Below are 27,930 nucleotides of genomic sequence, written 5' to 3' on the forward strand. Positions count from 1 at the left end.
AAAGCGTCCAGTTGATGAAGCAACCAGGTCTGCTCATTCTCATTGGCGTTTGTGGGTGTTTTGTTGGAGGCAGCCCGAGCTGGAATCATAAATATCAAACACATTTTAACTGGATCAGAAGCAGTAAAATAATCATATTGACAGCACACACTTAAGGATTATTTAGACAAATAGTAGGAAGCAGCAAGCCTCAAATAAGGTTATACTGTTCTGATGACTAAGGCGACAAACTGGGATAAAAGTGAGCTTAAATTCATCTAGTGTGCAGCCGTTCTTTGACAGTTCTGGCCAGACCACATCATCAATAAACGCCTGATAACAGTATGACAATGCACTGTGCATTATGTTTTACATAATTATGACATTTAGAGTCTAGTTAATATATCTAATAAAATACAAAGATTTGACTGTTTTTCCGGACGATGTGCACCCTCCAGTCTAACAGTATGCAGGCACAGAAGCACTGCAGTATCTGCAATAAAAAATCAACTGCAGAAGGTGCTCACTGAGCCAGAGGAAAAACCTTCTGTGTCCTAATAAGATTTTTTCTGTAAAAGAGAAAACAATCCACATCCCATTCCTGCAATTTCACAGTAGGAAAGCATCCTTAAAAAGTAAACGGAAGTTCTTTATAAACAGTTTCAGATGAAATGATGTGAGCTTCAAAATGAAAATGTAAACATGTACATTAAAAGTCTGTTGATTGTTTACTGCTCTACACACCAAACCCTCATAATGAAAACCTCTTCCAGGTCTGACTGTTCTTCTAATTAGCACAGACAGGAAGCTAACCTAATTAAAAGATGAATGCGCATCTGTAAGTCAAAATGAATCTTTTTTAAGACACTACCGTTTGAAGAGACAGCACAAAAGAGCAGGCTGTTGCTGTGGTTAGCATCAGCACAATCTAATAAATGCTCACTTTGTGCTTTGCTCGCACCAGGAGATTAGTCACTGTAAATAAGAGCTGAGCTGCGCCCCAAACCTCTCATGACACATTCTCATTTTTCATCCTAAAGTCTTATTACTGGAAGATCAGAGAGAAACGCCGGACAACAGTGCAAGTCGAAACTTCATCAGAGGCTATTGGCTTGATTGAAGACCTCTCTGCAACCATTAATGTCGCAGTGGCACTTAAGTCTCAGCCACGTCACTTTTGTTGATAAAGGTACAGTAGGGGGGTTTGTTAGGGAGGCAATTACCAAGTTGAGGATGTGGAGAGATTGCAGCGGATGCAGAAGTGATAATTGAGTTTGGGGGCAGAGGCAGAGCCGGGAGGAGGGTGCATGAAAGGATATGAGGGCTGTTACGGCTGCAAACATAAAACCCAGGAGGAAGGAGCCGACGAGCACCCAGAGAAAATTACCAACGGAGAGGAGTAAGGCGATGGGATCGAAGATTTCACCTGCACCTGTCTGGTTGTAGGTGCTGATGGCACTGGAAGACAAATTGACAAAAACAAGGCATGAAAAGCTAATAACACAATTGCAAATGTAGTGAAAACGAGTGTAAGGATGCTGAACCATTAAAGCAACAACATGGTTTATGGCTCCCAAACAACTGCAGTCATCAGAAATATTGCCTTCTAGGTTGATGGTGTAAACCAGTTTGCAGCATTGAGCATAAATTCACATGCCTATTATGCTGAGCTAAGCCTTTAAGTGCAATTTATTGGAGTAATTCCTAAGAACACACGGACGTCTATAGGAGTCAAATCTTTCCCTGAAAAACAATCCGTTCTGAATTGTTTGCCTCTGAGATGTTTCCTCGTAGTTGGAGGGAAACAGGGGAAATACTATTGTTATTCACAGAGACAGCAGCATCGTGCTATTCACACCGCTATAAATATTTACTTTGCAGGGGGAGGAGGAGGAGGAGGAGGCAGAGACTTCCACATGGAAGTCATTGAGTGCAGAAGAGGCCTCACAGGGAGACGAAAGACGGAAGGAGAAATTGGGAGGGAGTGTAAGACAGATAGAGAGAGAGAGAGAGGGGGAAGGCAGAGGTGAAGCAAGCAAAGGCAGGCATCCATGCGAGTGGCTGAAAAAGCTGGCTGCCTGTGTGGAATGACAGCATTTCTTTACGCAACACAGGCCCTCCCATGTACTCCCCTCTGAGGATAGCTGTTTAAAAATGAAAGCACTGAGTCAGCAAAAACAATATTGTTTTTAATCCTAACAATCCATGGAAAACACCCACTGATAGTCAGGCTCAATCTAAAGACACTCTGACATGACTTTTACTATCTTTTATCAATTCAGATACCTAGACCAAGCACTGCTGTATGGCAAAACTTAAAGGAACCAAACCTTACGTTAGGTAAGCACCAAAAACCAACCATTTGTTGGCTAACAGTAACATCAGCTTGGTCCAAAACCTCTCCTGATACCTTGAGCACAGAAAATAGGGGTGCTAGGGATGCTGCAGCTTGGCCTAAAGTCAGACATAACATAAAAACACAAATTAAAGCTGTGTGTATTAACTACAAAATGACTTCTCCTACATTTTTAGTCAAGCTCTTACATTACCTTAAATATTTTCAAGTGTCCAAGTGTACCAGGACATGTCTCATTAAGGTAGCTGCCATGTTGGAGCCACTGTGTCAGACACAACATGTTTATCGGCATGGAAAAGTTGGATGTTACATGAAAGACTTCTTACTAAAGTAGGAGCTGCTACTTGAAGCTGCTATTGAGTTGATGCATCTGATTCATGTTTTGTGCTGGAGCACAATTATTCTGTAACATTAGTTGCAAATTCAATTGCCCAAGCTCACCCCTGTAGTGTAGAACCCCTGCCCCATAATGCACAAGACATTTTTCTGCTCGAGTAGAGACCAGCACTGCTCTGCATGTCAACCTCTGCATGGCTTACTTCTTGTTTTGAATTGAGGTTTATTTTCATTACAAACAGCACTCCATACACTGTTTTATCGAACATGTCTAACATTTTGGATTCGTTGATGGATTCCATTTTTTTCCTTATATATTTATTAAAAATTTATTTAGCCAGGAAATCCTCATTGAGATCAAGAATCTCATTTACAAGTGTCCTGTCCAAGATGGGCAGCAGCATGACACATGGCAGTAACAAACACAGGTCACAGAGCACAAAGTCACTGGCCAAAACTTTAACCACCTGAAGCATGGAGCTGGCCCGAGGCATAAGCCACAAAAGCGGCTGCTTAGGGGGGCCCAAGAGAGAGCAAGTGAATGTTCACAAGCAGTAGGTTACACTTACAAACTATACTGACATTGGCCAGGTTGAAAATGGTGCTCAACTTAAGTTGTTAAAGATTTTAGCACTATTTGCATGAGATTAGTATTACCTAGGGACCTCTGGCAATTTGTAATGACCATGTGGGACATCAGGGATTTAAATCCTGTGCAAATTGACCCTGTCTGTAATTTGCAGGGTAAAAATTCCACTGTAAATAACCTACCATATTTCAGCTCACACATAGTTCCACATGTAGTACTTATTCCCTGCAAATCCTTGCAAAATATTCAACAGTGTCTCTGCACCACAGTAGTGCTACAGATATGGTAAAAAATAAGAGGAACTTTCTAAAGTTTATGTGAGCAAATTATGTACTTACTGTCTTGTCACCTTTTGATGGGAAACTGAGCTTTGAAGGATCTATTTGTTTTGTCTGGACTGGGAGAAGGGATATAAAGTGGATATAAAACAAGCGGACTCATCATCATGCCCCCCCACCCCCCGCACACACAAGGCTCACAGAGCATCAGCAGATAGAGTCGTACATTCAGGGGTAAGTCATGTTTACACAAAAGTATCCAGATTACAATTGAATATAGCTTAGTGATTTGACTTTGTAGAGCTATGGTTTCTCATTTTTGCATTTTATAAAGCCCACAAAACTTGCATAAAGACCGTAGTCTATTCGTAATACATGTAACAATAGGATGGTTGTTGAGATTAGCAGTAGTTGTGCAGATTATTTTGCACTGATTCTAACACTGACCCCAGAAAAACTTCACTAAGGGCCCCATGTAGGCTTGGGTCGGCCTTGATGTCTATAATCTACTTTTAAGAAGATTTAAAGAGAGCAACTCCTCAAGACACAAGACAGCATACCTGAAACTCATGTTATCCATTTCAAGACAGACTTTGGGAACAGATAGCAAAAGTAAGTCTTGTGACTGAGTCACACAGCGAAGCCTGTAGCTTCCAGGACTTTTCACATGCCAGTATGGTGGAAGCAGATTAAGTATAGCCTTGTAAACAAGGACATGCCGATGATTTAGCCTGGTCAAGTGGTCAAAGAATCTGACTCAATCATACAGAGCTGAGATAAGCTAAGAACTTTAGAATAGTTATGAACCTCAGCGCCCCATGATATACAATATCCAAAGTTTTAGACACTGAGAGATGCGTGCATAATAACATAAATAATATATACATCACCATAATCAAACAATGGTGTAAAAGTGGCAGCAACAAGGTTTTTCTGAGCAGTAAACAAAAAATAAAACTTATTTCTGCAATAAAAATGCAGCTGCAACTTTAGCTTCTTATCAAGCTGCTCAATACGAAGCTTATAAGTCAGTGAATCATCAGTCAAGGAACCAAGGTAAGATGATACAGACTCAATCACGTCACCCTAAGAAGGCAGATAGAAGGCAGGTTCAGCCCCTTTTTCTTTGAGTTTAAAAACATCATCAGGTTGGTTTTTATCAGGATTCAAACTAATTTAAACTCACTGTCCTGTACAGTATCAAAAGCATCTTTTAAGTGAAAAACGGATTTCTGTAAGAGGGCTCATAAATCATTACTGTTAGATTGATTTGCACACTGATAGCCTATTTTAGGCTGTATCCACAACATTTCCAGTTTCAGCATATGTATCAAATAGCCAGCCAGACTGAGAGGAACACACTTTACACTTTGGCAATCATCATAATGGCAGATTTTTATGGTGTCAAAAATGTCTGACAAATGCACCTGTAATGCATTTCCACTTTTTATGCTGTCAGGTTAAAATGAGCCAGCACACCCCAGAACATGCTTTAATCTGCACTGCAGAAGGGAAGAATCAATCAAACTGTCGCTAATGAACTCTGCCTATTCAAAGGGGAAAATCTATTACCCCCTCCTTGACATTAAAGACTCGAGTTGTGCTAGAACACTAAATTTGGACACTAGAAACTGGGTCTGTGTGACCCCCCAAGGACTGTATCTTCAGGTTGTTAAGAATCTCAAGATGTCAACATAGGACCTGGCTGAATGGTGGCTGGGTCAGGGCCGCTGGAGCAGGAAGTCTGGTGCCTGTAAGAGGGCACATCACATAAGGTTGAGCCGCTCTGGGAGCTTGTTAAAATTCCAGAGCCAGGACCCCGCGTGGCCCACTAATAAGAGCCCGCTTTGTGTGTGGAGCCAGAGCAACCGGCAGGCTAGCGAGCCAGTCAAGTGACAGGAGATGGCACGAAGGCCGGTCACGCCACTCACAAGAACAAACACAGCACTATCTTGACTGTTTTGTCTGAGAAGACGTGCGGGCTCCCTTCCTCTGCACTTCAATGTACACGGAGACAGCAGCCACGGCATGAACACAGCAATCTGCACACTTGCCTGGTTTTCCTTCAAGCTTCCTGCCTGTCTGACCAATTTGTCCGGCTAGAGAGAAAGATGTGTGCAGGTAAGGGATTTGATGGGTCAGTGAGTGAATATGACAGGCATATATGAGAACCCTTCTTCTCATATATCATGTCATCTCCCTTTTTGGACTTCCTGTGAGTTTTCTCCAGCTTTCTGCTCCCCATCTGGCCATCTGTTAGCACATCTACTTGAATGGCTTTGTTCAGTAGCAATGCGTAAATAGAGCAGACAATGACTGCAATGTGTGTAAGCAGGACAAGCATGAATATTTGAGTGAAATGGTGTAGAAAAAGGGGAAAACAGAGAGGAATGAATGAGGCAATTGAAATGTACAGACAAGGCATGACTACATCATAGCTTCTTTATGAGGACTTTATGTTGTATTGTGTCTGAATTTGTTGGTCGCTCTGTTAGCTGGGTTTGTGTCTCCACACTGGCAGTGAGTCTCTCCACTGAGTACCTTAATGAGATGCTGACAGTGCCAGGGGCAACTCGCTTATGCAGTCCACTGCATAGCATCTGAGGCACTTGTGCAGTTTTTGCCAATCACAGTCTTTCCTTAAAGCTGGCAGCACTCATCCAGTCTCCCCTCCCCCACATGTCCTCCCTTATTGGGCCAATTGGACATGACTGAACTCCCACACAATCTAAGCAAGGCAAGTTAATTTGTAGCGCACCATTCATACAAAGATCAACTCAAAATGCTTTACACCGATAAGAAGATCTCTGAAAACAATTCAGCTCTTACATTTTTGGCGCTATACCAATACCCCTAAGTAGCCAGGCATGCCAGACAGGCTGTTTCACATGACCATACATACATGTTGTTTGGAAAGGGCAGATCTTTAAAAAACAACTTGAAGGGTGATTGGATGAACTTTTTTTCTGTCACATCCATTATGGGCCAGTAAGAGCTACAAGACATATCTAGTGCCGCCTTTTTCTCCTCCAGTGATCATGACTGGTCCAGCCATTCAGTGACCAGAAGGGACCAGCTTGAAGCTTTGCAAGATGGACCCACCTGATGACAGACATGGAATCTCACTAATCCATTGGTTTAACAAGGATCTTGAGCCTTTCACTGTTAACCCTAGGGCCTTGAATCCTGATATTCTTGGTAGCCATTAATATAGAGACTGAAAACCTTATACTTTTGGAGCACTTTGGACACTTACATTTTATGGGGCTGTAACCCATAGGGCCTGTGTTGTAATATCTGGGGGCTTTGACCGCTAAACCTTAAAAGCCATTCATTTAATTTCTTTTCAAGCTCTTGAATCCTTATAATTTTTCAGGCCTTAGGCCATGAGGGCCTCAAACCAATATTTTTAGGTACCTCTAACTCCTAGGCCTTTGAATTCATAAAGTTATAGGGGACCTTTAACCCATAGAGCCTTGAACCCTATAGTTTGGGGGCTTTTTACCTCTTGGGCCCCAAAGTCTGATATTTTTCGGTCCATGAACCTCTAGGAATTTCAATTCTCATGTTTTTTTGGGCCCTGAACCACTAGGTACTTGAGTCCATAAATCCTTTTAGTCCTCAGGCCATAGAATCTCTATTTTTTCAGGCCATGAGAACCTCAACAGCCTTCAACGCTGATATTTTCTGTGGTCTTTAACCCCTGAAAGCAAGGTTAATGAAAGTCAGATTATTCCGGTGCTTGGTCCTCCTGGTCTTACTCTACTCTTGTGAGGCCTGGACGTTGACTGATGGCCAAAGGAGCCACCTGGACTTCTGTGTGACAACTTTTCTTTGGTGGACTTTGGGTATTGTTGGCAAGGCCATGTGTCTTATGTTGACATGCACATGAGACTGGGGATGAGAAGGGTCAGCTGCACTTTGACGGGCACCTGGTGAGCTTTCCCTGGCCTGCTCCAGCTCACTGCATACTGGGTCACAGAACCCGGTGGGCTGGTCTAGACTCCAGCGGTGGCCATGTGCATTGTGGAGGGGTCAGCTGGGAAGATATACATGTACCTGGAGAGATGAAACATGGGTATGGCAAAGGCCTGGACAATGACCATCAGGAGGCCAGAGAAGTACAGGACCAAGGTTGACACAGTGAGGTGCTGAACCCCTAGGGCCGTGAGCCCTTGTAATATTTAGACTTTAACCCCGAGACCTTGATCCCTCTTGCATTTGGGTCTTGCATCGTTACTTAAGGGTACATTCAACCACTAGGCATTTAGGTTTTTTACATTTTGGAGGAACCTTTAAGCCATAGGACATTGACCCCTTAAGTTTTGTGGACTCTTACTCCTTGGGCACAAATCTCTGCTATTTTTGGACCTGAACCTCTAGAGATTTCAATCCATATATTTTTTTGGGGCCTTGAACCCCTTGGTACTTCAGCCCATGATTTTTCTATGGACCTTGAAATCATATATTTTATTAAGGTCTTGAGAACCTCTGAAACCTTGAACTCCAATATTTTCAGGGGTCTTTGGCCTCTTGGGCCTTAAGCCCTTGTAATATTTGGGACCTTTAAACCTAGACCTTGATCCCTTTCATTTTTGAAACCCCTCATCTCCTTTAATTTCTTGGGGGCCTATAAGGCCTTGTACCAGTTTTGGTAAGTATAGGGACCTATAACCCCTGGGCCTTAGAGCTCCTTAGCTTTTTGGAGAGGGGGTGTTAACATACCTGGGGGCCTGGACCCCCTAGGAGGGTTACCAAAGATCTCAGGGTTGGCACGGGGCTATGTCTGCTCTGAGGTTGTCAAAATTGGTCTTGAACATTTTTATATAATAAAATATTTATTAAGTACTTTATACGTAGACCTATATCCTTAGGGTTTAATCAATGAAATGATTAAAACTGATGTTATTTTTTGACAGCAATGTATCATCTTGGGGGTCTTTTGTTATATTTTCAAGGGTCTTTAGCCCTTAAAACTTAAAATAAATAGTATTCTAGGGGGACAAATCTTAAAGTAAGATGCTTACTGAGTCAAGACGATGGCGACAGCATCATTGAGGACACTCTCACCGAAGAGCAAGGTTCGCAGATCCCCATCCACATGCAGCTCTGACAGCAGGCCGAGGACTGAAACTGGAAAGCAAAGCAAGATAAGAGTTGTGGCTTTGGGCAACTGCAGCAACTTCTCCTTAACTCAAACAGCAAAAACTGTCACCTCTGCTGCTGCAAACACGAGAAAGCAGGGGAATTAATGTTACAGTTTAACAATGAAAGCTGGCAGAAAGTGTCAGCTCACTGACAGCTCTGGAAAGAGGTTTTTGAATCTCGGAGCTGGAGCGACTTAACCGAGCTGTGACTTGATCAGACTGAGCAAAAAACTATTAGAACACAGTTCCTTGGAAAAGGCAATATTGATACAACAGAACATTAGGAAATGCATCACTGACTCCAGTAAAATGGCTAACAATTACAAAGTCCTGCTTGTTTTTTTAAAAGTGCTCTAAAACATTTAAATTGCTGCAATTTCATACCCACTTTATGTGTACGGCTTGATATATGCAAATTAGAAAAACATCTACTGTAAAAAGATGCATTTTGTAGAACACCATTTCCACTTTGATTCATTTGAGACTAAATGCATCAACATCTCAGAGAAAAAGCAAAAAAATATTCACTCATTTCAAGAGGAAGATATTTGAAAATGCAGGGATTAAAGAGGAGATGGTGCAGCTGTATAAAAACATCCAAAAGGAGCCAATTACAGTCTTTTTTAGGGGAATGCAAGCACAGAGCTCCATGCTTTCAATAATGGAAGCTTAACTCACTGCTCAGTCACACAGACAATTCTGCCACACATGCAACTCACAGACAGGAGCCTCGCGCACAATGACTTAAAGAGGACACAGGGGTTTACCCAGACAGCGCCTGCAGTTGTTATTTTATATGCAATTAGACATGTTTTTGTAGGCTATTCATGTGCAGTGAAGAGGCACACATAAACGTTAGTGTTGAAGGTTTACAGCAAAACTAGAACAGAACAAAGACAGGCAAGGATATGAAAAAGAAGGATGATATAAACCTTCATAACAACAGCTAACTATGATTGTTCAGTACAGACAGTTTGATGCAAAAGTTGGACTGTGAGTGTTTTTATACTGTATGACATAAGATGCAAGTCAGCCTTGGACATGGATGCAGATTTTGTAATAGGTCAAAGGAATTCAAGCTTGCTGCAGACTCACCATATCTGACATCTGCAAAGGAATCCCTGACATTTAACTTTCACATTTTGGGATGATTTAATCCTAATATTATGTCAACATGTAAATCCTGCAAAGGGCAAATCCTGGTAGACCCAAACCAAACATTAAAGCTCACAAAAACAAAATCATAAGCAAAAAAAGAGAAAAAATACACCCCACTTGGCTTTACATTCCATTATTTTTGGCAATTATTATATTCTTTTTTATGGAACCACAGCAAAGAACAAGGAGTTTGGAGAAAAACAGGTACAAAGAATGTCTCAATTCGACAGCTACAGCCTTCAAAGGAGCCAGCCTGATCACTCAGAGCGAAATGAAATGAGACGGCCTGGCCTACAGAGGATTCCCTGTTTGCATCACCTGCTGTCTCCACCCTTACTTTTATGTTTCAAAGCAATGCCTCCATCACCTAACACCTCAACAGCTGCACTGTAGCAAGCTGATTCATAACACCATGATATTATCACCAAGAAATTAATATATAGAGATTTATGGAGAGCAGTACTTGATCTACATAAGAGAGCTAACAAACTTCCATCAGGTAGATCCATCTTGCAAAGCTTCAGTCTAAAAAGTTTGTCTCTGGTCTGAGAATGGACAGATCAATCAGCGCCATTAGAGGAGAAGAAAGCAGTAGTTACAAGAGGGATTCAGCTGTACTGCAAGCCAGTCAACAATGGTGATGGTGAAGAGATTAGTTCAGATGCAGCTAAAGTATAGCGGCAATTTTGTCAGGACTGGACAGCAATTCTTTCTTTTCTTTCACTGAAAATTTTTCTTGGCGGGGAAAAAAAATGTTTTTGCTCTACTCCTGCCTTGGCATACGTTTGGGATAGTTACAGGTGTCGTTTAGTTGAACTACAAGCTAGTAAACAATGATTTTATCAGAACTTGACTGTTTTTGCTCTTCCCCAGACCAGCTTCAGCATGAGTTTATCCACTGACAAGCGCCCCTATTCATAGACCACGGCAGTGCCTGTCTGTCAAGACCAGATTACTACTGGAGCTGCTCAATTTTGTCTTGTTGCTCTGATTGGCCCGTAATGACAGACAGAACACTTATCCGGTCACCTTCCAAGAAGTTTTTGAAACACTTTGTATGGGAGGTTTCCCAGAAGAATTTGAAATATCCTATGCAATGGATATATGAAACAATCTATCTGGCATGTCAGCATTACTTAGGTTAAACTTTACTTCGGTACATCTAAAATTTTCTTCCTACAACTTTACTAAGGTAAAGTGATTATTCCAAAAAAAAACGTTGTAAAGTAGTGAGCACTTACTTTTATACTGATTGCATTATTATGGGAGATACCATGAAAGACTTTTCACACTATATTTTGATTTCAAAAGCCATAAATCAATGCCACACACATTTATGGCCAAATGTTATTGTTATTTGGGGTAGACCAATTATCAGCCTGGCTGATTATTGGGCCAATATTTGGTATTTGATCTTGCAGATAACTGATTAAGTTAATTTATCATAAGCAGGCATGCAGGTGGTTAAACAGTTAAATCTGTGTGTCAAATTAGCTGGCGAGTAAACTATTACCTATCATTTTTTTTATTAACATAGGCTTGAAATGCCCTTTAAACAGTCTAATGCTCTTTTTACTGACTAACCCCCAGCCACTAGAATCTGCAGCTTTAGTAAATGGCTGCTTCCTTTCTGTCAGAGCTTTCGCCTGACACGTTGCTGGACATAAATATGAGAAGCTCAGCAGTTAGCAGGTAACAGGAACATCGTGTTATGACAGTTTTTTGTAATAAATGGAAAAATAGTGGTATCTTGGCTGTCGAGGGTGGAACTCATGCATAACTACTCAACTGAAGTAAATAGAGGACACATATCAAAGCACAATATAAAGCTGCAAAGAGAAACCAAGGCTGGTGGAGCTAGCTGCTGATGTTAGCCATGCTCCACAGAAGGTGTTTTTCAGACAGACACGGTTCTGGTTCTGGCCCTGGTTCCGTTCTGGGGTATCAGAACTTGGGTTCTTTCTGGCAAATCAGCCCATGTTCACACCAGTTTAAGCGGAACCAAAGTGAGTGGGCATGATGGACAGGTATCACCACATCCAGCTCCACTTTTGCCCAAGTCTTTCCTGCTGTCCAGGTATTCCTTCTTCACTTTCTTGAGTTAATTAACTATTTGGTCTGGTGTTCAGGTGAACCCAGCCTTCACTATCTCATGCACGAGTTCGGCATATAACCTGCTCTCTTTTGTTCTACTCTCCAGCTTCACCTGGAATTCTGTCGAGATCACAACCAAACATTTCATCTCCCTAGCAGACCACTTTTTCTCCATTTTCTGCTCATCTTCACAACCTAGAATGTGATACACACTAATTTTGGTTCCAGGTGAGAACCAATTTTTCAGGTTCAGAACCAATTTTTCCTAGTTTGAATGTGCTGGCCAGTTCAAAATTAGGTTCAGGAACCAGAACCGGCACAGAGCCTTGCTGGTCTGTAAGGTCTGTAGATCAGGCTCACATCACACTCACTGACACAATCACCCTGGGAAGAAATTGACCGGTTTCTAAGTGTTTTCTCCTCTTTATATTAGTCAGTTGTACGCATTTTAAATGGGCGATTAGCCAAATAGGGACGTACAGTAGATAATCTGGGTACAGTACTAAGGTCCCACAGTCAAGTATGCATTCCCCTCTGGCTTTATTGCCATTCTTCACAGCCTTAACAAATGTTCACACTCAATCTGAATTGCTAGATCCCACCGGAGTACCAGTCAATCAACACTGAAGCCCAGGTACCACAGTAAGCATATGGTATCACTTCCTGTTTTTCCTGCTTCTGCTGTATAGCTTTGTGCCTTTTCTCATGCAGATAGAGCTAGGGCAAGCCTTCTTTTTTTATCATGCTTTCGCCACATCATAATAAATGCATATCAGTTCCAAATACCATTGATTGGTCTCATGAACTACTGACAATCTGTATTAGTAACGGCCCTGAAAAACCAATATCGATCACTCCTAATTGTTAGCATTATTTCATCTATCAAAAGATGTCTATTGATAGATACCTTATATTATCTATATGAGTGAATCTCTGAATGTACTGCATCCTCAGGGTGGAATGTGAGCTGAACTCGGCAGCGAGTTCAGATGAAGAGGATAAACATGAGGTGAGAGATGCTGAGCATATGAATGAGCACACTGCATCCACAACGCACTCAGCAGTGAGGGATGGCTATGTGTTGACACTGAGTGACAAGTAGAATACTGACGTTGACGAGGCGCTGATGCGCCTGTCCGCTCCGTACTTCCTGTCAACACAAGTATCTCCTTCTGCAAAATATCGGCTGCAGCATCGTTTGCTCTGTGTATACTGATACTTTAGAATAGATTAGATTAAGTCTGCATTACACCACATTACTTTGGATGGATATGCAGCTTGATAAACAGATGAATGAGAAACAAAGAAAATGCACTGGCACAAATCCTTATTGTAAATGCCACAAGAGAAACCAGGCACAACAAAATAATCAAAGATCAAAAACAACAGTATATATGGAGAAATACAGTGCATACACAGATAATCAAAAGAATATAGGCATGGAAAATGAAGCAGAATTGCATAGCAGAACCACTCTGAAGGCCAGACGCTATCATATTCACAACAACAACAGCTCCCTGTGGATTACTATTCCACCTGTTGAGGCAAAAAATCCTTTAAATTAGTTTCAGGGAAACTTGTGATGTGAATAATAAGCATTGAGTGATAGTGTTGTTTGGCCCTGTAGTAAATACCAGGTCAGCGAGGGTATCTTAGCTAGTGTACGAGCAGACTGACAATAAGAGTAGTGGCAAGAGAGCAGCCTCCGGACTTGTTTTGACAGATCTGGCTCTTTGGTCTTTGACAGGTTTAAAGCTCCTTCTGGTTGGGGGAAAATCCTTTATCTGGAGAGGGTGAGGTAAGCCCTGGAGTCAGGATCATTCCAACTCCCTGCACTCATAATGTCTGGCTGAAGACAGTGTGGCGTGCACTGCTCATGCTGCAAGATGAGGGGAAAAAAAATGAGCGCCCACCCCACAAACACAGTCACACACGGGAGGGTGCGGGTTGGGCTGGGTAGTCATGGCAACCTCCGTCCTACAGCTGTCAAGTGTTCATCAGTTGCCACAGCAACACCATAAGGTGGAAAGAGTAGACAATTATTTCAGACATAATACAGTTGAAAAGGCTGGATGGAAGCCTTATTAGGTCAAATTACCCGGCTGCAGAGGTTTAGCAGAGGCGAACGCCTGCAGACATCACAGTCAGAGAGCGTGGGATTTGCTCGCTTGACCAAATTAGGCAGATATAATACTGAAAGTGATGCATTAGGGAGGAGATAATGGTCAACTGGACAGGGAATTACTATAATCTGCAAAGCCATGCGTAAAAAGTCCTCAATTTCGGGGGGCGTGACGAGTGCATAAACAGGTGTCAGAAGACTGCAGCAGGATGTTTCCACACAGTTACAAAGCATGAAACCAGCACTACATCATAAACGGTTTTCAATGTTTAACACTGCAGATCTGACTGTCTGGAGTTATTTGGTGTGTCAGGAAAAGGTCCCTCAAAAATATACATCAATTTTAGCTGTATTTTAAGAGGGTACAACGCCTAGAAAATCTGCCTTTTTCAATTACAGCCTTACAGAATAAAAGTTGTCAATGATGATGCGGTGTGTACAGATATGTCCTTTAAGCCTTAAACTCACATCTGAACGACATCCCATATTTTGACACTTGAGCAAGGCCAAAAGACTGAAAGGATGGCCTGATTCTGACAGCTGTAATCTTTGGGATCTTCAGAAAGAGTAAAACAGTGTCAGTTTCCATTTTTCTAAGTTTTAAAATGACTAGCTATCAAGTTTGATGGATAAACAAACAAAAAAGTACATGGAAAGTCAAAGAATACAGAGCTACAGCACTGAATTGGCCTTACAATAATTGTAATCGTACTAATATGTTCAAATGTACCATATTTATAGTCCGATGCACTAATTGTTTTTAGTGTTAAATCTAAATCCAGGAACTAACTGCTGACTTCTGCTATCAGAAAAAGATCATCATTTTAAGCCCTGAAATTTTGGGACTAATATGTATGTCTGTGCTTGGTTCACAACAAAGAATTGTAAAATAAGAAAATAAATAATTGAACACTTACTCATAGATGAAAGGAAAAACTGAAGCGCCTTCTCAGCCATTAAATATGCATTTCTTTTGAAAGTTAAGTGAAGGTTTCAGCACCTTTTGTAACCAACCCTGAGGCTAGAGGATGCACCACAGCAGGTTTTCTACTTTGCAACCTAAAAGGTCTCATTCTGATGATGGTAAGAAAGTTAAGTAGAATGGGCTCATAATTAAAAAAAAAAACTAAACTAAAACAAAATGGAGGAGGTGAAGTGTCAGGAAGTTATCATCATAAAGGGTGTCAGTTTCTTTTACAATCTAGTTTGTTTTCATTTGATTCATTTAAAACTTTAAAATGTCTAAAATTTCTGCTGTAAACTTTCTGAAATCTTTTAGTGCTCACTAAAAATGAATGACCTTTCATGGTTATTTGCTGAAACTTAAATAGAAAATTTTCATAAACCTTTGTGGGAAGTTTTTAAGATTTTTTCCTTACATTTAAAATAAAATACAGGAATTTTAATAACTTCCAAAAAAATTTAAAAAAAGGAATTCACAAGATATAATGAGGGACTTCAGGAAGTTCAATTTTTTTTCTTGAATGATAGAAATGAGAAGATATTTTAGGATATTTGGCTTGAAATTTTAGAAAATTTCTGATGGAAATTTTGGGAAACCTTTACCAGATGTGATTTAAAAAGGGAGCAATGACTTGCCTGTTAACTTATATAAAAAAGGTCCATAGTATAGATGGCAGTCAGAACTGAGAATCCAAGGCACTCTGATGTAATAAAAATCCTTTAGTAAACAGGGATATCTACTGGTTTTGACTCCAATGAGTCTTCATCAGGACATAATGAGCAGATAAGAAACACCTGTTTAAGTTTTTCCTAGGAAAAAGAATTTCTTCAGGAAATTTGGAAAAAAAAAGTGTTATTTTTATCCCTGAAATTTTAGGGGATTTTTAATTTACCTTCCACTTTCACACGAATGCAGTGTAATTCTTATCTAAGTCTTCGTGGAAATTTGATGAATTTTTGATGGGCATTTTTTAAAAATTTTTGCAGCAATTTTATTTCAACTTTTATAGCCATCCTGTGATCTCAGTTATTTTAGTTAGAATGTGACAGATAAACTCAGTCAAACAAGCTGAAGGCTGTCATTCTCAGCTAGTAACACTGGCAGACAGCCTTGTCAGTAAAAGAAAAGTGTGACATTTGCCTCTTTCTGAATAGTTTTCAGCTTTGAATGCAGATACACAAGTGAGAGAACAGGAAGGGGACATTTTAATGGCTCTCTTTCAGATAGTAAGGGCCCAGTCTATTTTTGAACAGCGTCAGGCAGTTGAGATTTTGGCATTTGGGCCATCAATTCAGGCAGTGTGATTCTTATCAAAGTGACGAGGGCGCTGGGGTCGGGTGAGGATGAGCGCCATGTGGCACAGAGCAAATAACACAATCCAGATTGACAGCTGCGCCGTAATTTACAGCACTCCATCGGTCACTTATTTGTATACATAATTCTTCACCAAATGAGGACATTAACATTGCCACTGTGGCAGTGTTGCAGGATGTCTTATGACATCCCCCTTGACTGCTCTTGAGGAACAAAGATTATACTGTCATTCCACTTAGAAAAAGAAGACCCGAATTCAAAGGAGCTACTGAGAGGGCATGGTGACTTTGTTCCTGGCTGCAGCCTTGGCAATCAATCTCTGTTATTTTTCAATGTGCAAAAGTGTGGAGACAAAAAAGCATGGCTGTACATAAAGCAAAGGATCACCCCAACATGAGTCACTAGGGCACAGTCATATTTGCTATTTGGGTAGAAAACATACAAAGAAATAGAAAAAAGAGGGATCCGAAGAGGGAGTTGCAACTAGTAGTGTTAAAAGTTGCCTTTAGTAGTGACAGGAGTTCTTTATGGGCTCAAATACCTGGGTCAGTGGCTGACATAATGGCACCAAACAGCAGGCAGTCTGCAAGGAAGAATTCTCCATCTGCTGCCCGGTCTAACAGCACCATAAGTCTGGTGAAGCCGAAGACGCCGGCCCTGGGATTGAGTAAAAAAAACACACAGTATGAGGTCATCAGGGAGCACCAACCAGAGCAGACCTATCAGTCATCCCTCTAACCACAGCAGGGCTTCCCCAAGAGCAGTCTGGGTAATGGGGCCAGACATGAGCTGCAAGAGTTGACCCGCTTTTAGGCAGCGGCTGCCTCGCACAGGTGGACATGCAGCTCTATTTATAAAGTGTTTGTGCGTGGGTGTGCCAGGAATTACCTGAAAGAGTAAAGAAACAACTTTTTAAGAGGGAAAGTAATGAAAATTAAAGAGATGCAACATTTTTTTTTATCAGTCCAGAGGCTTACAAAATTCTAATTTAAATATCCCATGACACCTCACAGGATGTCCTTTCCTTCAAAAATGACCCAAAATATGCAAACATGTCCATTAAGCATTCAGCTCTACAGTCCAGCCCCTGACTGCCAAAGGATGTGTGTTAAGTACTAATCCTGTTAACTGTGAAGCATCCCATAATAATCAGTATGCCAGCGTGTCTTCCTGGGGACCTTTGTGTCCTTTGGCATAACTGTTGCCATAGTAATGGCACACGACCTGTTCCTTGGGCCAGGATTTAAAGTAGTGCCTGCAGGTTGGGCAGCTAAGCTGTCTTATTCATGTTTCTTTAAGGGAGATTTGAATTTATGGAAATGACGTCCAGTGTGTGGCTGTGTATTTGGTAGACAGACAGGCACAGCAGAAGAAGGAGATGTGCTCTGAGTCAGTAAGGCTCCCTCACTCCCATGACACTATTCTCCCAAAGGGATAAGGCAGACTCACTAACAAGCGACAGGATTGGTCAGGCCTGGTGCCTTCGCGTCAAAGAATGTGCACATGACTCGACACGTCAAACCCTGCCCTGCATCCCAGGGGGAATGGAAGAGACTCACAAAGGGTGCTCTGAGAGGAAGGGCTAATGTATGAAAGACAGGAGGAAGGGAAGAAAGGGAAGACTACAACTTTAAATCTGCTGAAGATGGCTGGAGGAGTTGCTAAAATTTGATTTAAATATCTTAAGGGCATAAATCTTGTAGATGGGTGTTAAACGCTATTATAGTTGACAATGAAAGTATTGCTATCTGTAGCTAATTTTTGCTTTTTACTTGCTGCTTGTGTGGATATCATATAGAAGCAGTATCACACTTAAGGTTAAAGTGCTGTGCTGAATGTCGGCTTAGCTGTGAATGTCCTCTGCTCAGTCTGCTGCTCTGTACCTGTGAGCAAATAGCTATTTATTTATTTTAAAGTGTGCATGTACTTTTTGTTGCTATCCTACATTAATGGTATGTAATGTCTGGTAATATTTAAAGCCTGATATTGGGAGCCCTGTTGAAATCCTTCTGGATTTGCAGCAATAGCACCACCTTTTGTACTTTTACAGAACACTGTTAAAAACCAGTTTTGCCTAGGGTTTATGAAATTCGGTGTGCAGATGCGGCTTGGGGTGCTCTACAAAAAATCAAGTGGGACCATGTTTCTATCTCTAACAGGAAATCTGCCCTTTGGAATCAATTAGCAAGGATTGGGGTGTTTTGGACATTTTCCAGGGGTTATACTTTATTGAACTTTTTTGAGGGATTTCATTCAATCACCCTGTACTTTTGCCTTAACCCCTTAAAGCCTGTTGTATCATGTTTGATACATACTTTATCTTAAAAGTGAGGAAGGCGCTTGCATGGAGGGCCCTGAACGGCATGGCCAGTGTATGGAGCTCCAGCCTCTCCAGACAGATCAAGCTCAGCTTCTTCTATGCAACGGTGGAGTCTGTATGGCAGCGAGCGCTGGACCCTGAAACCTACCCTGCAGAAGTCTCTAAACAGGTGCTACACCAGGATGTTGAGTGCAGTACTTAACATCAGCAAGAGTGAACACGTTACCAACGAGAATCTGAATAAAGTAACACCAAGGGTGAGCGAGAACATAGCTGCCAGGAGGATGAGACTAGCAGGACACTGTCAAAGACATCAGGAACTGCCAGCCAGCAAATTGGTGCTATAGGAACCAACACAAGGGCGCTGGTCAAGAGGCTGTCCCACAATAACACACGTGGATGAACTCAAGAAAGACATAGGAGCACAAAGTATCAATGAGCTGGCTAGATGTATGGAGAACCGGGATGACTGGAAGCGAAGATGGAGGGCTCATCTGAGGACAACCTAGTAGTCTATGATACCTCTATCTAATCAAAATGATTATAAATGACAAAAAAAAAAAACTTTTCTTTTTTCTCTTTGTATTGAAATTTTTATCTTGGAGTATTAAGTGTAACTGATATTGTTTATAAAACATTAAAACTAATCAAAAGTAACTGAATAACAAAGGAAATATGTAATCATTTAAACCTTAACTTATATGCATTCCTTTGCACAAAGTTAAAGGTGCAGTGTGTAATATTTAGCCTGATAGCATTTAGCAAAGCAAACCTGGTAAAAATGAAACGTTATATGTATAAATAGGCTTATCTAAAACTTGTATTTAATCACCTGAATGTAAAAAAATTTTTATTCTTGTTAACTTAGAATGAACCTTTATTCATGCAAAGGTGAGTCTGAGGATTCAAGGTTTTGGCCCAACACCACCGTTATCAAAAAATGATAATCCTATTTTTTATAAATGAAGGGGGGCTGACGGCACTTATTAGGGCTTTGGCCATCCAAGCAGGTGGTCTGGGTTCAAATCCAGCTTATGGCTTCTTTCCCACATGTCATTCCCCATTCCTACTCTATGCAGTGTTTGTGCATGTCATTGTCGTTATAATGTATATCCACCATCTATATAAACATAACTGAAATCAGTTTATGGTGATGCTGAACTGAGAGGTGGAAGTGGTTTGAATTTCTGAATGGGATACTGTATTAGAGAAACCTTTAACTGAAAACACTTCAGCACTGCATCATCCCTGAAGACAACCTAAATACATGATGATTAATGAGCACTGCTATGTGAATGTATACAAAAGAATATTGATACGACTCCAAAAGCTGAGTAACCCGAATGTGTATCACAGTGAGAGAACCAATGTTAAAACTCTAAATGTAAGAAAGAAAACATGACTTTCATTCAAATATTTCATATATAAAATTAAGGGCTATGTAAGGATGCTGTGACTGTCTCAAGAAAATAATAATACTGAACTTCAGGGTTTGGCTTTTGTGCAGCAGTCAGTTGCAGCTATTTCCCACAAAGGCAGACAGTGCCATCTAGCTGTGTGAGCCAGAACAACAGCACTGAACATAGGCCAAATAACAAACATTTATCTAAGCAGGGGATTACTGAGTGTGTTAAAAGTATACACACTACTAATAAAACTAAATCAGCTTGGTTTTCAAAGATTCTGTTTATTTACCATGTTATCAGTGCATGTCACTCAGGTTCAGTGTCTTTCTGAAGTGTGCCAGCAAAGCTAACAGGGAAAGCTTTTTTTCGGACATCCCGTGATAACAAAAAGGACCACTGAACCACTTTGTCAAAGTAAATGCAGATACTACAGTTTTAGACATCTAACGGGAGAAGGTGAGCTCAACTCAACAAAATGCAGGAATATTGGTGCCGACTCAAAAACACTGAGAAGCAAAAAAACGAACCGATCGGCACTCGTCATAAAGTTTTACACATTTTATTTAAAGGGAATGTAAGCAACAAACGTTTTATGATTTTAGACATCCCCTTCACCAAAAGAATACATTTTAAATTACTTAGCATCCCCACTAACTTAGAATATAAACTTTATACTAGTGTGCACTTAGAAGCTGCATACAATTAAAAAATAGTATTATATTCAGAAAACTGTTTTGATTGCAGTTTGACTAAAAATGGGTGAAACATAAACTAAATGACCCTTAAAATAAATAATAATAATCATAATGTGAAAATATATAGCACATTACTCATAAGACAGTAAGAAATGAAGAAGAGGCAAAAAGGAAAAACTTGCTCCAAACATTTTCAGAACTTTGTAAGAAGTTTTGGAAACTATCAAAACGTTTCAGTAACACCACAATGGGTCAGCTTTGGCTCAGGAGGTAGAGTGATCAGCAGCTTTAACAGTTGTTTTGAAAGGAATAAATCGTCAGTTTAGTAAGTATTGCCTTTTTTTAATCAAACTTCCAGCTAACTGTTATTACAAGCTGAAACTTCTAAGTTATATTTTCTACAACAACTGGAACCTGCTGCTCTGTTTGTGGTACTACGGATTTTGAGATTTACTGAACTGAAGAGTTGACCAAGTGATTCATGGATATAAATAAACTTCACACATTTATAGAGGGACCAGTTGGTGAAATAAGACTTTCAGCAAACCACAAACTACAGAGAAAAATGGTCAAGCTCTGACTCTGACTGGTTGCTATATCGTCTTTGAAGTATATGTGGTTGTGTACTAGCTAAAAAAACACAATTGTCCCAATTATTATGCAAACATTAAGGCACCTATCAAGGTACTAATTACTTGTGTGTCTTAATGAAGGTAATTTCTCCACTTTGACCCTTCCAGAAATAGGTGGAGGAATAAGGGTACAATCCCGTTTGAGGTGTAACTGATGATATTTGGATGGCTATATATATATATATATGTATATATATATATATGTGTGTGTGTGTGTGTGGGTGTGGGTGTGTGTGTGTGTGTATTTTTTTTTAAGTGTTTGCACACACAAGACTCAGTACAAGACAAATAAACATTAAGACACTAACAAAAACATTACAAAACAAAACAAAACAAAACAAAACAAAAAACATGACAATACAATAACACAATAATGATAATTGGATATTTAAGTCCCCAAATCACCGTAATAATCAGGATTTGCATTTGTAGTCCCAGTTTGACAGAAAGCACTGGAGGTTGCACCCACATTTCATACAAAGTATCATGGAGACTGGGAATAAAGTGAATATGATTAGAATTCAGTACTTTAAGAAGAAACAAGAATGGAAAAATAAGGATCCTAGGACTGCCCCTGATTAAACAAGGTGTGTGCACCAGTCTCAACCAGGCCTGCCCACAGGATTGGTTAGCTCCCTGAAAAACCCAGGGTATGGGCCCTCTATCCTGGCTAACAGTTTAGCATTGTGGAGCAGAAAAGTGTGTCAAGCTATTGTTAGGTTCCGATGTTCAAATTTCTTATTCATGCCACTTTTATTCCCCTTTTCATCGCTGTTTCCACACATATTTGCCACATTTACTCATTTTTTGCTACTTTTGCCTTTTTAGACCATTTTTGCCGCTGTTATCTCATTTATGTCTAACCCATTTTTGCAACTTTTTAACTGCTTTTCACCATTTTTCTTCCCAGTCTTATCCCTTTTTACCTTTCTTAACCCACTTTTGTCCCTTTTAATGCATTTTGCCTGATTTGAAGCTCTGAAGTCTGGCATTATTTTCCTAATGGTTTAGTTTGATGTGCCATCCACATTGTTAACATTACAAAAAAAGGAATTTCTGTTTTTGGAAAGGGGTTTAAATTTTGAAAGAGGTCATACTGTATAACAGCATAATATTTTTTTATTGCTTTAATAAGACTGGTTATTATTCAGGGTAATTACCTCCGCCAAGGAGGTTATGTGATCTGGTGGGTTTGTTAGTATGTTAGTTTGTTAGCAACATAACTCAAAAAGTTGTGGATGGATTTTGATAAAATTTTCAGGAAATGTCAGAAATGGCATAAGAAGAACTGATTAGAATTTGGGATCTGGATTAAGGATTTTTTTTTAAGGATTCTGTACTACTGGGAGATAGGGCTAATGGCAGAGGTCTGTGCTGTTACCACTTTACACCAGGAGATGGCAGACATGAGTAACGTCAATCCCAGCAGCATTTTGGGTGTGTTTCTATTCAAAGTTTTGGAGTTTATAGAGTTTGAAAGACACATGCCCAGTCGAGGAGATGAGTTGGAGTGTAACAGAGAGACAGTGAATCGTAGTCAGAACACTCACAGTGCTGAGAGGAATAGAGGAATATTCACCCTCTGCCATGACTTCCAGTCATCCGGTGAGACCATGGGGGAGACTGTCACTGCATCTGTTGGCACCAGCGGGCAATGCTTCCACCATGACAGTCTACCTGTAGCACAGCCAATACTTTGCCTCACCATGTTTCCACCCCATTGGGGAGGGAGTAATCGGCGAAGGCCGTGGTGGGGGGCACATGGGGACGGATCCAGGAATTTTTTAAAGGATTCTTCACTATTGGGAGATAGGGCTAATGATGGAGGTCTGTGCTCTCTGAGTGCTTTTCTAGTTATAAAATATAATTATCACAGATTAACTTTACAATGGATCATGATTTTCCTGACCTCCATGGGCCTGTTTTTTTCAGGTTGCTATTCTCTTACTTTCTCAGGTCTAGTATTAAATGTGTTCTGTTCTTCCTCTGACTGTGTTTGTTTTATTGTGTTTTTAATAACTTTATCAATGTGACTGGACAACAAATGTGGCTTACCCAATAGTAATGCAGCTGATAATGGTGCCCAAAAAAGCAAAAGTCACAATGGATCCAAGATTCTTTGTGAATCTCCTCTGGAACAGAAATGAACAGGAATTAGTGACAGAACAAACAGACTGGTCATCAATAAGTCATAGTTACTGAAATGTAATTCAAGAAACAGCAGAACCTCTTATGAGACGCTTAAAATACTAAAAAAATACAACATTTGTTATTTAATGATTGATATTATCGTAAAGTACCACAGCTTTATTTATTACTTTCTCTAAGCTGCCATGAAAGAAAAAGGGGGCAGAGGTGGTCTATTCAAATTTACAGGTAATTCACTTAGATAAACAAAGACAATGTATTTGTATACTTTAGCCAATGTGTAGGAGTCTGTCAGCAAATTTTAGTACCTTGTAACAAAAAAAAACACTCAATGTTGGGCACCTTAAACTATAATTTTGTTCCTGTTGATATCATTTGACTTTTACTAGCATAATGTTGAAGTTTAAAATCAAGGTGTCATGACAGTCATGTGAGACATTTCCTTCCGAAGTGATAAAGCAGGTATTTAAAGGTTAAGTCTTTTAATGAAGTTTTTCCCTCTAGCTGGAGGCATGTCGGGACAGCAGTCTCACCTGATTAAGGATGTATGCTCCATGGAAGATGATGGGTGGCAGGAACAGATCGAAAAGGACCTCAGGATCAAAGGTCTCCTGTAAAAAGACAGAGCTGTTGTGCTTCAGACTGACAGGGCTCTGTGGGGAGCAGGAGGGCTCCGTTTACTGAAAGTGACTGACTGGCAGACAGATATTACACACATACATTGTTCACTTTAGTAGCTGTGTTTTGGCAGGCAGGCGCTGGATCTTTTCTCTCCTGTATCCTGGTGTCACAACAGTCTCCAGCTACCAAGGCAACCTTATCTCTCCTCTCTTTCATGAAACAAAAATAGTGCTGCTTCTCTTTTGGAGAGGAAAAATGTCATTGTGGCACTGCAGGCTTATATGCCAATATTTGAAATTGTCTGAATTTTTCCACCTATGATAACTAGGAGCATTACACTTCAAACTATACAGATTTCATGTTATTTTACGCAGATATTATTATTTGCAGTTTAAGAAGGGAAGCATAAACTATGTTAACCATGTCAGATATATACTTTAAAGTAGATAGATAAAGATAGCATTAGATGATATTGGAGCAGGTCATGCAGCCATGATAACTACAAGATCCTCTGAAAATAAATATGTCCTTCACAATAGAGCACGTTTTGGCTATGAATAATAATCGTCCCATTCAGAAATCCAAACTGTATTAGAATTTGAAATAAGATGTATCCTAAAAATAGACACCATAAAAGTATTTATGAACATATGGTGGAATTAACCGCACATGCTAGTCTTTTCAATCCTGGGACCAATTTTGTTTAGTTTGTACATTAATGACCTGCTTCTGATCTGCCAGGAGATACATATTCAACTGTATGCAGATGACACAGTTAATTACACAGGTGCAAGAGAACAAGAGAACAAGCTGCTTCCAAACTCTACAGTATTAAACAAATACCAATTTTGTTAACTCACAATTGTCTGAATAGGGATGACATTTTCTATCAAGGAAAACAATACACATCAACATGGTCTGACAGTTTAAGGAAAGGGAATACAAATTTTTTAAGTTGAAAAATAAAAAAACAAGGAGCTACCACTACAGTTACATTATTCAGAAGTATAAATGAATTATATTTGATGGTTTTCTTTGTTTTGCAGACTTGAGTCCCATTTATAATTGATGACCAGGCACCAAAACCACTAAAACAATATGTGTCACGCTGCATGGGCAATCTTAAGAAGATCAAGGCATCAGCAAAGGGTGACTGTTCGGCTAACCTTAGGAAAACTGCTTTTGGACAATCTGAATTTTCAGTCAGAAAAGCAGTGGAAAATTTGAACTTGGTTTGTACCCATATCAGAGACTAGACAAGTGACAGTGTTTTTAAACAAGACTTATATTGTGGCTCAGGACAAACCAGTCATGTGATCACTGATTGGAACTCTTGAAGGCCAATGGCTTAAAGAGAATGTAAATTCATTTGATGTATAATTGTGAAGTTTGCTTTGTTTTTTTTAGTTTTTTAATAGGGACAACAGATATTTTAACAACAATAAATTAGCGCAAGTATGCATATGAGGTGAGGCATTTTACCGCAGGGATTTAGTTACAGTAAGAATAATGAGTGCAAATGTGCATATGATGTGAGGCATTTTACCACAGTGGTTTAGGTTACAGTTAATAGAAGAATGAGTGCAAATGTGCATATGAGAACAGACATTTTACTTACAGTTAATAGAATAATGGGTCTAAATGTGCATATGAGGTGAGGCTGCTACCACAGTGAGCTTTCTTACTGAGATACAATAAAGCAATACAAGTCAGTGCATGATAGTTTGAATTAATCTATTCACTGTTACTCAACTCACTGTGGTAAAACGCCTCACCTCATATGTATATTTGCCTTAATTAATCTGCTTACCATACTAGTAACTAATTTAATCCATTTACCATGCTCATGCTCTATTCACTGTAACTCACATTCTGTGAGAAGCCTCTCTTTGGTAAAATGCCTCACTTCTTGTACATATTTCTAGTTTCTAATTTAATCTTATCCATGTACTGTACTAAAATGCTATTAGTAATTCATCTATTCACTGTAACTTAAATGCTGTAAGAAGGCTCTCTGTGGTAAAAAAGCTTCACCTCATTTTCACATTTGCACTGATTAACTATCTTAAATGATCTTATCTACTTCGTGTAAATCTGCCAACATCCTTGCATGTTTAATACTCTGATCATGTCAAGTCAGCACCCTTGCACCCTTTGCACATCTTGCAACCAAACAATGCACATAGACTTGTATATACTATAAAACCTACAAGAGCTTGTATGTATTCAAACCTTAATTTTCACTTTTTCTTTTTTTGTATTCAATGTTCCATTCCTGTACACTGAGCAAAGCATACTGTACGTTTTGACATCTTTCTACCCAGGGACCTCAGATGTAAATTAACTTAACAGCTGATTCTGGCTCAACATTGGTATTGGGCATCATGGTCCCTGTCACTAAATGAAAAAAAAAAAAAAAGGAAAACCCTTTTCTGTGCCACTTTGTCAGTTTTTGTTGTCCACTATTAAAATTTGAATAACCTTGGAGAAAAATAAATCTTCAATGTCCTTTAGCCTTTAATTTAGAAGTAAAAGCTCCTGTGAGGAATGTTTGGCATTATATTTTTTTTTTGCAAGAGCAAGGACATCTCAGGGGTTATCAAGTGGGAACATTTCATTCAATCCTAAGTATTTTAACTGTATAGTTAGTATTTGTTGTAGCAGCAGTTTTTACAATTCAAGTTTATCATCTGGGATTAAAAAAGTATTCCATTCAAGCATCCATCTTTGCTTTTCATTACCTCATCTGACAGCTACCCTGCAGTGAGGGCAACAAGAATATAAAATAAATGAACAGAAATAGAACTAAGGATTTTTTTCTGATGATATGGTTTACTTTTGTAGCTCAATGAGAGGCGTATGTATACATTCTAGTCTGTTTCATTACACAAAACTCATCTCAGGATCTTAGATAATATCATTGGGAATGGAGCAGCATTGCAGCAAAGTACTGAAAATGTGTTAATGACTGTTAAATGCTTAGTCATAGTTTGGATATGCAACAAATTCTTCACAACAGTAAACTCAGAACCTTCAGAAGCCACCAGATGGTGCATTATATGACTATAGAGCTGTTGGTTTAATTACCGCTTACTTTATTGCATTAGCATTTTGTCCATGTGCCATGGCTCTGACTTCCAGAGCTGATTAAAGCAAAGCGTAACACAAAGTGAGAAGTCTAAGCGCTCATGTTAGTCCTCAGCACAGAGGCTCCCAGAACTGTAAGAGTAGGAGTAAGCAAGTACCATAACACATGCTCGGACAACGGTTTGATTTAAGCTCCTCTGCAAATCACAATAACCTTACTAAGGCAAAGAGTGCAGGGCGTTTGTATTTATATGCCATGCACGTTCTGTCTGTTTCTCAACCTCGCCAATAAAAGTGCAATACAAGCCGCTCAGAAAGGTAGCCTTTCATGCACTTCATCCTTGAATCCTTTTAATGTCTATTGTGGGTATGTTCTGAAGATCAAACGGCAGTGATATTCGATTCAGATCAAAATAATGCCACATTTTTTTCCCATTCTGCCATCCCACAAGGTCTCATTACATTGCTAAGGATTACATTTGAATTTATTTCAATTTAAATCCAAGAGAAGAGATGTGGAGATGAGGCTTGTGGAAATTTGACTGCAGTGACATACTTTGCAGAAGGGCACTAATTTTGCCATAAAAAGGGGTACAATTTGGGGGAAATATATTTGAGTTGGGTCAACATTTACCCATGCGGTGTGGATCAGTGCAAATCATCTTTGTTCAAATTGTTATTTCT

The 27,930-nt window shown here is 39.8% G+C and overlaps 1 protein-coding gene across 1 annotated transcript in view; it reads right to left on the minus strand.

The window, feature by feature from the left end:
- Window positions 1-27,930, minus strand: part of LOC121527051 (sodium/hydrogen exchanger 9-like) — a 138,293-nt gene that overhangs the window by 102,867 nt on the left and 7,496 nt on the right. Inside the window, exons 3-7 of the mRNA XM_041813728.1 lie at window positions 24,072-24,149; window positions 23,446-23,522; window positions 16,879-16,994; window positions 8,566-8,671; window positions 1,299-1,437 (exon numbers count right to left, since the gene is read on the minus strand). Of these exons, the coding sequence (XP_041669662.1) occupies window positions 1,299-1,437; window positions 8,566-8,671; window positions 16,879-16,994; window positions 23,446-23,522; window positions 24,072-24,149 (516 nt within the window). The remainder of the gene's footprint in view (window positions 1-1,298; window positions 1,438-8,565; window positions 8,672-16,878; window positions 16,995-23,445; window positions 23,523-24,071; window positions 24,150-27,930) is intronic.

This window comes from Cheilinus undulatus, linkage group 19 (assembly GCF_018320785.1).
Source record: "Cheilinus undulatus linkage group 19, ASM1832078v1, whole genome shotgun sequence".
Classification (NCBI taxonomy): domain Eukaryota; kingdom Metazoa; phylum Chordata; class Actinopteri; order Labriformes; family Labridae; genus Cheilinus; species Cheilinus undulatus.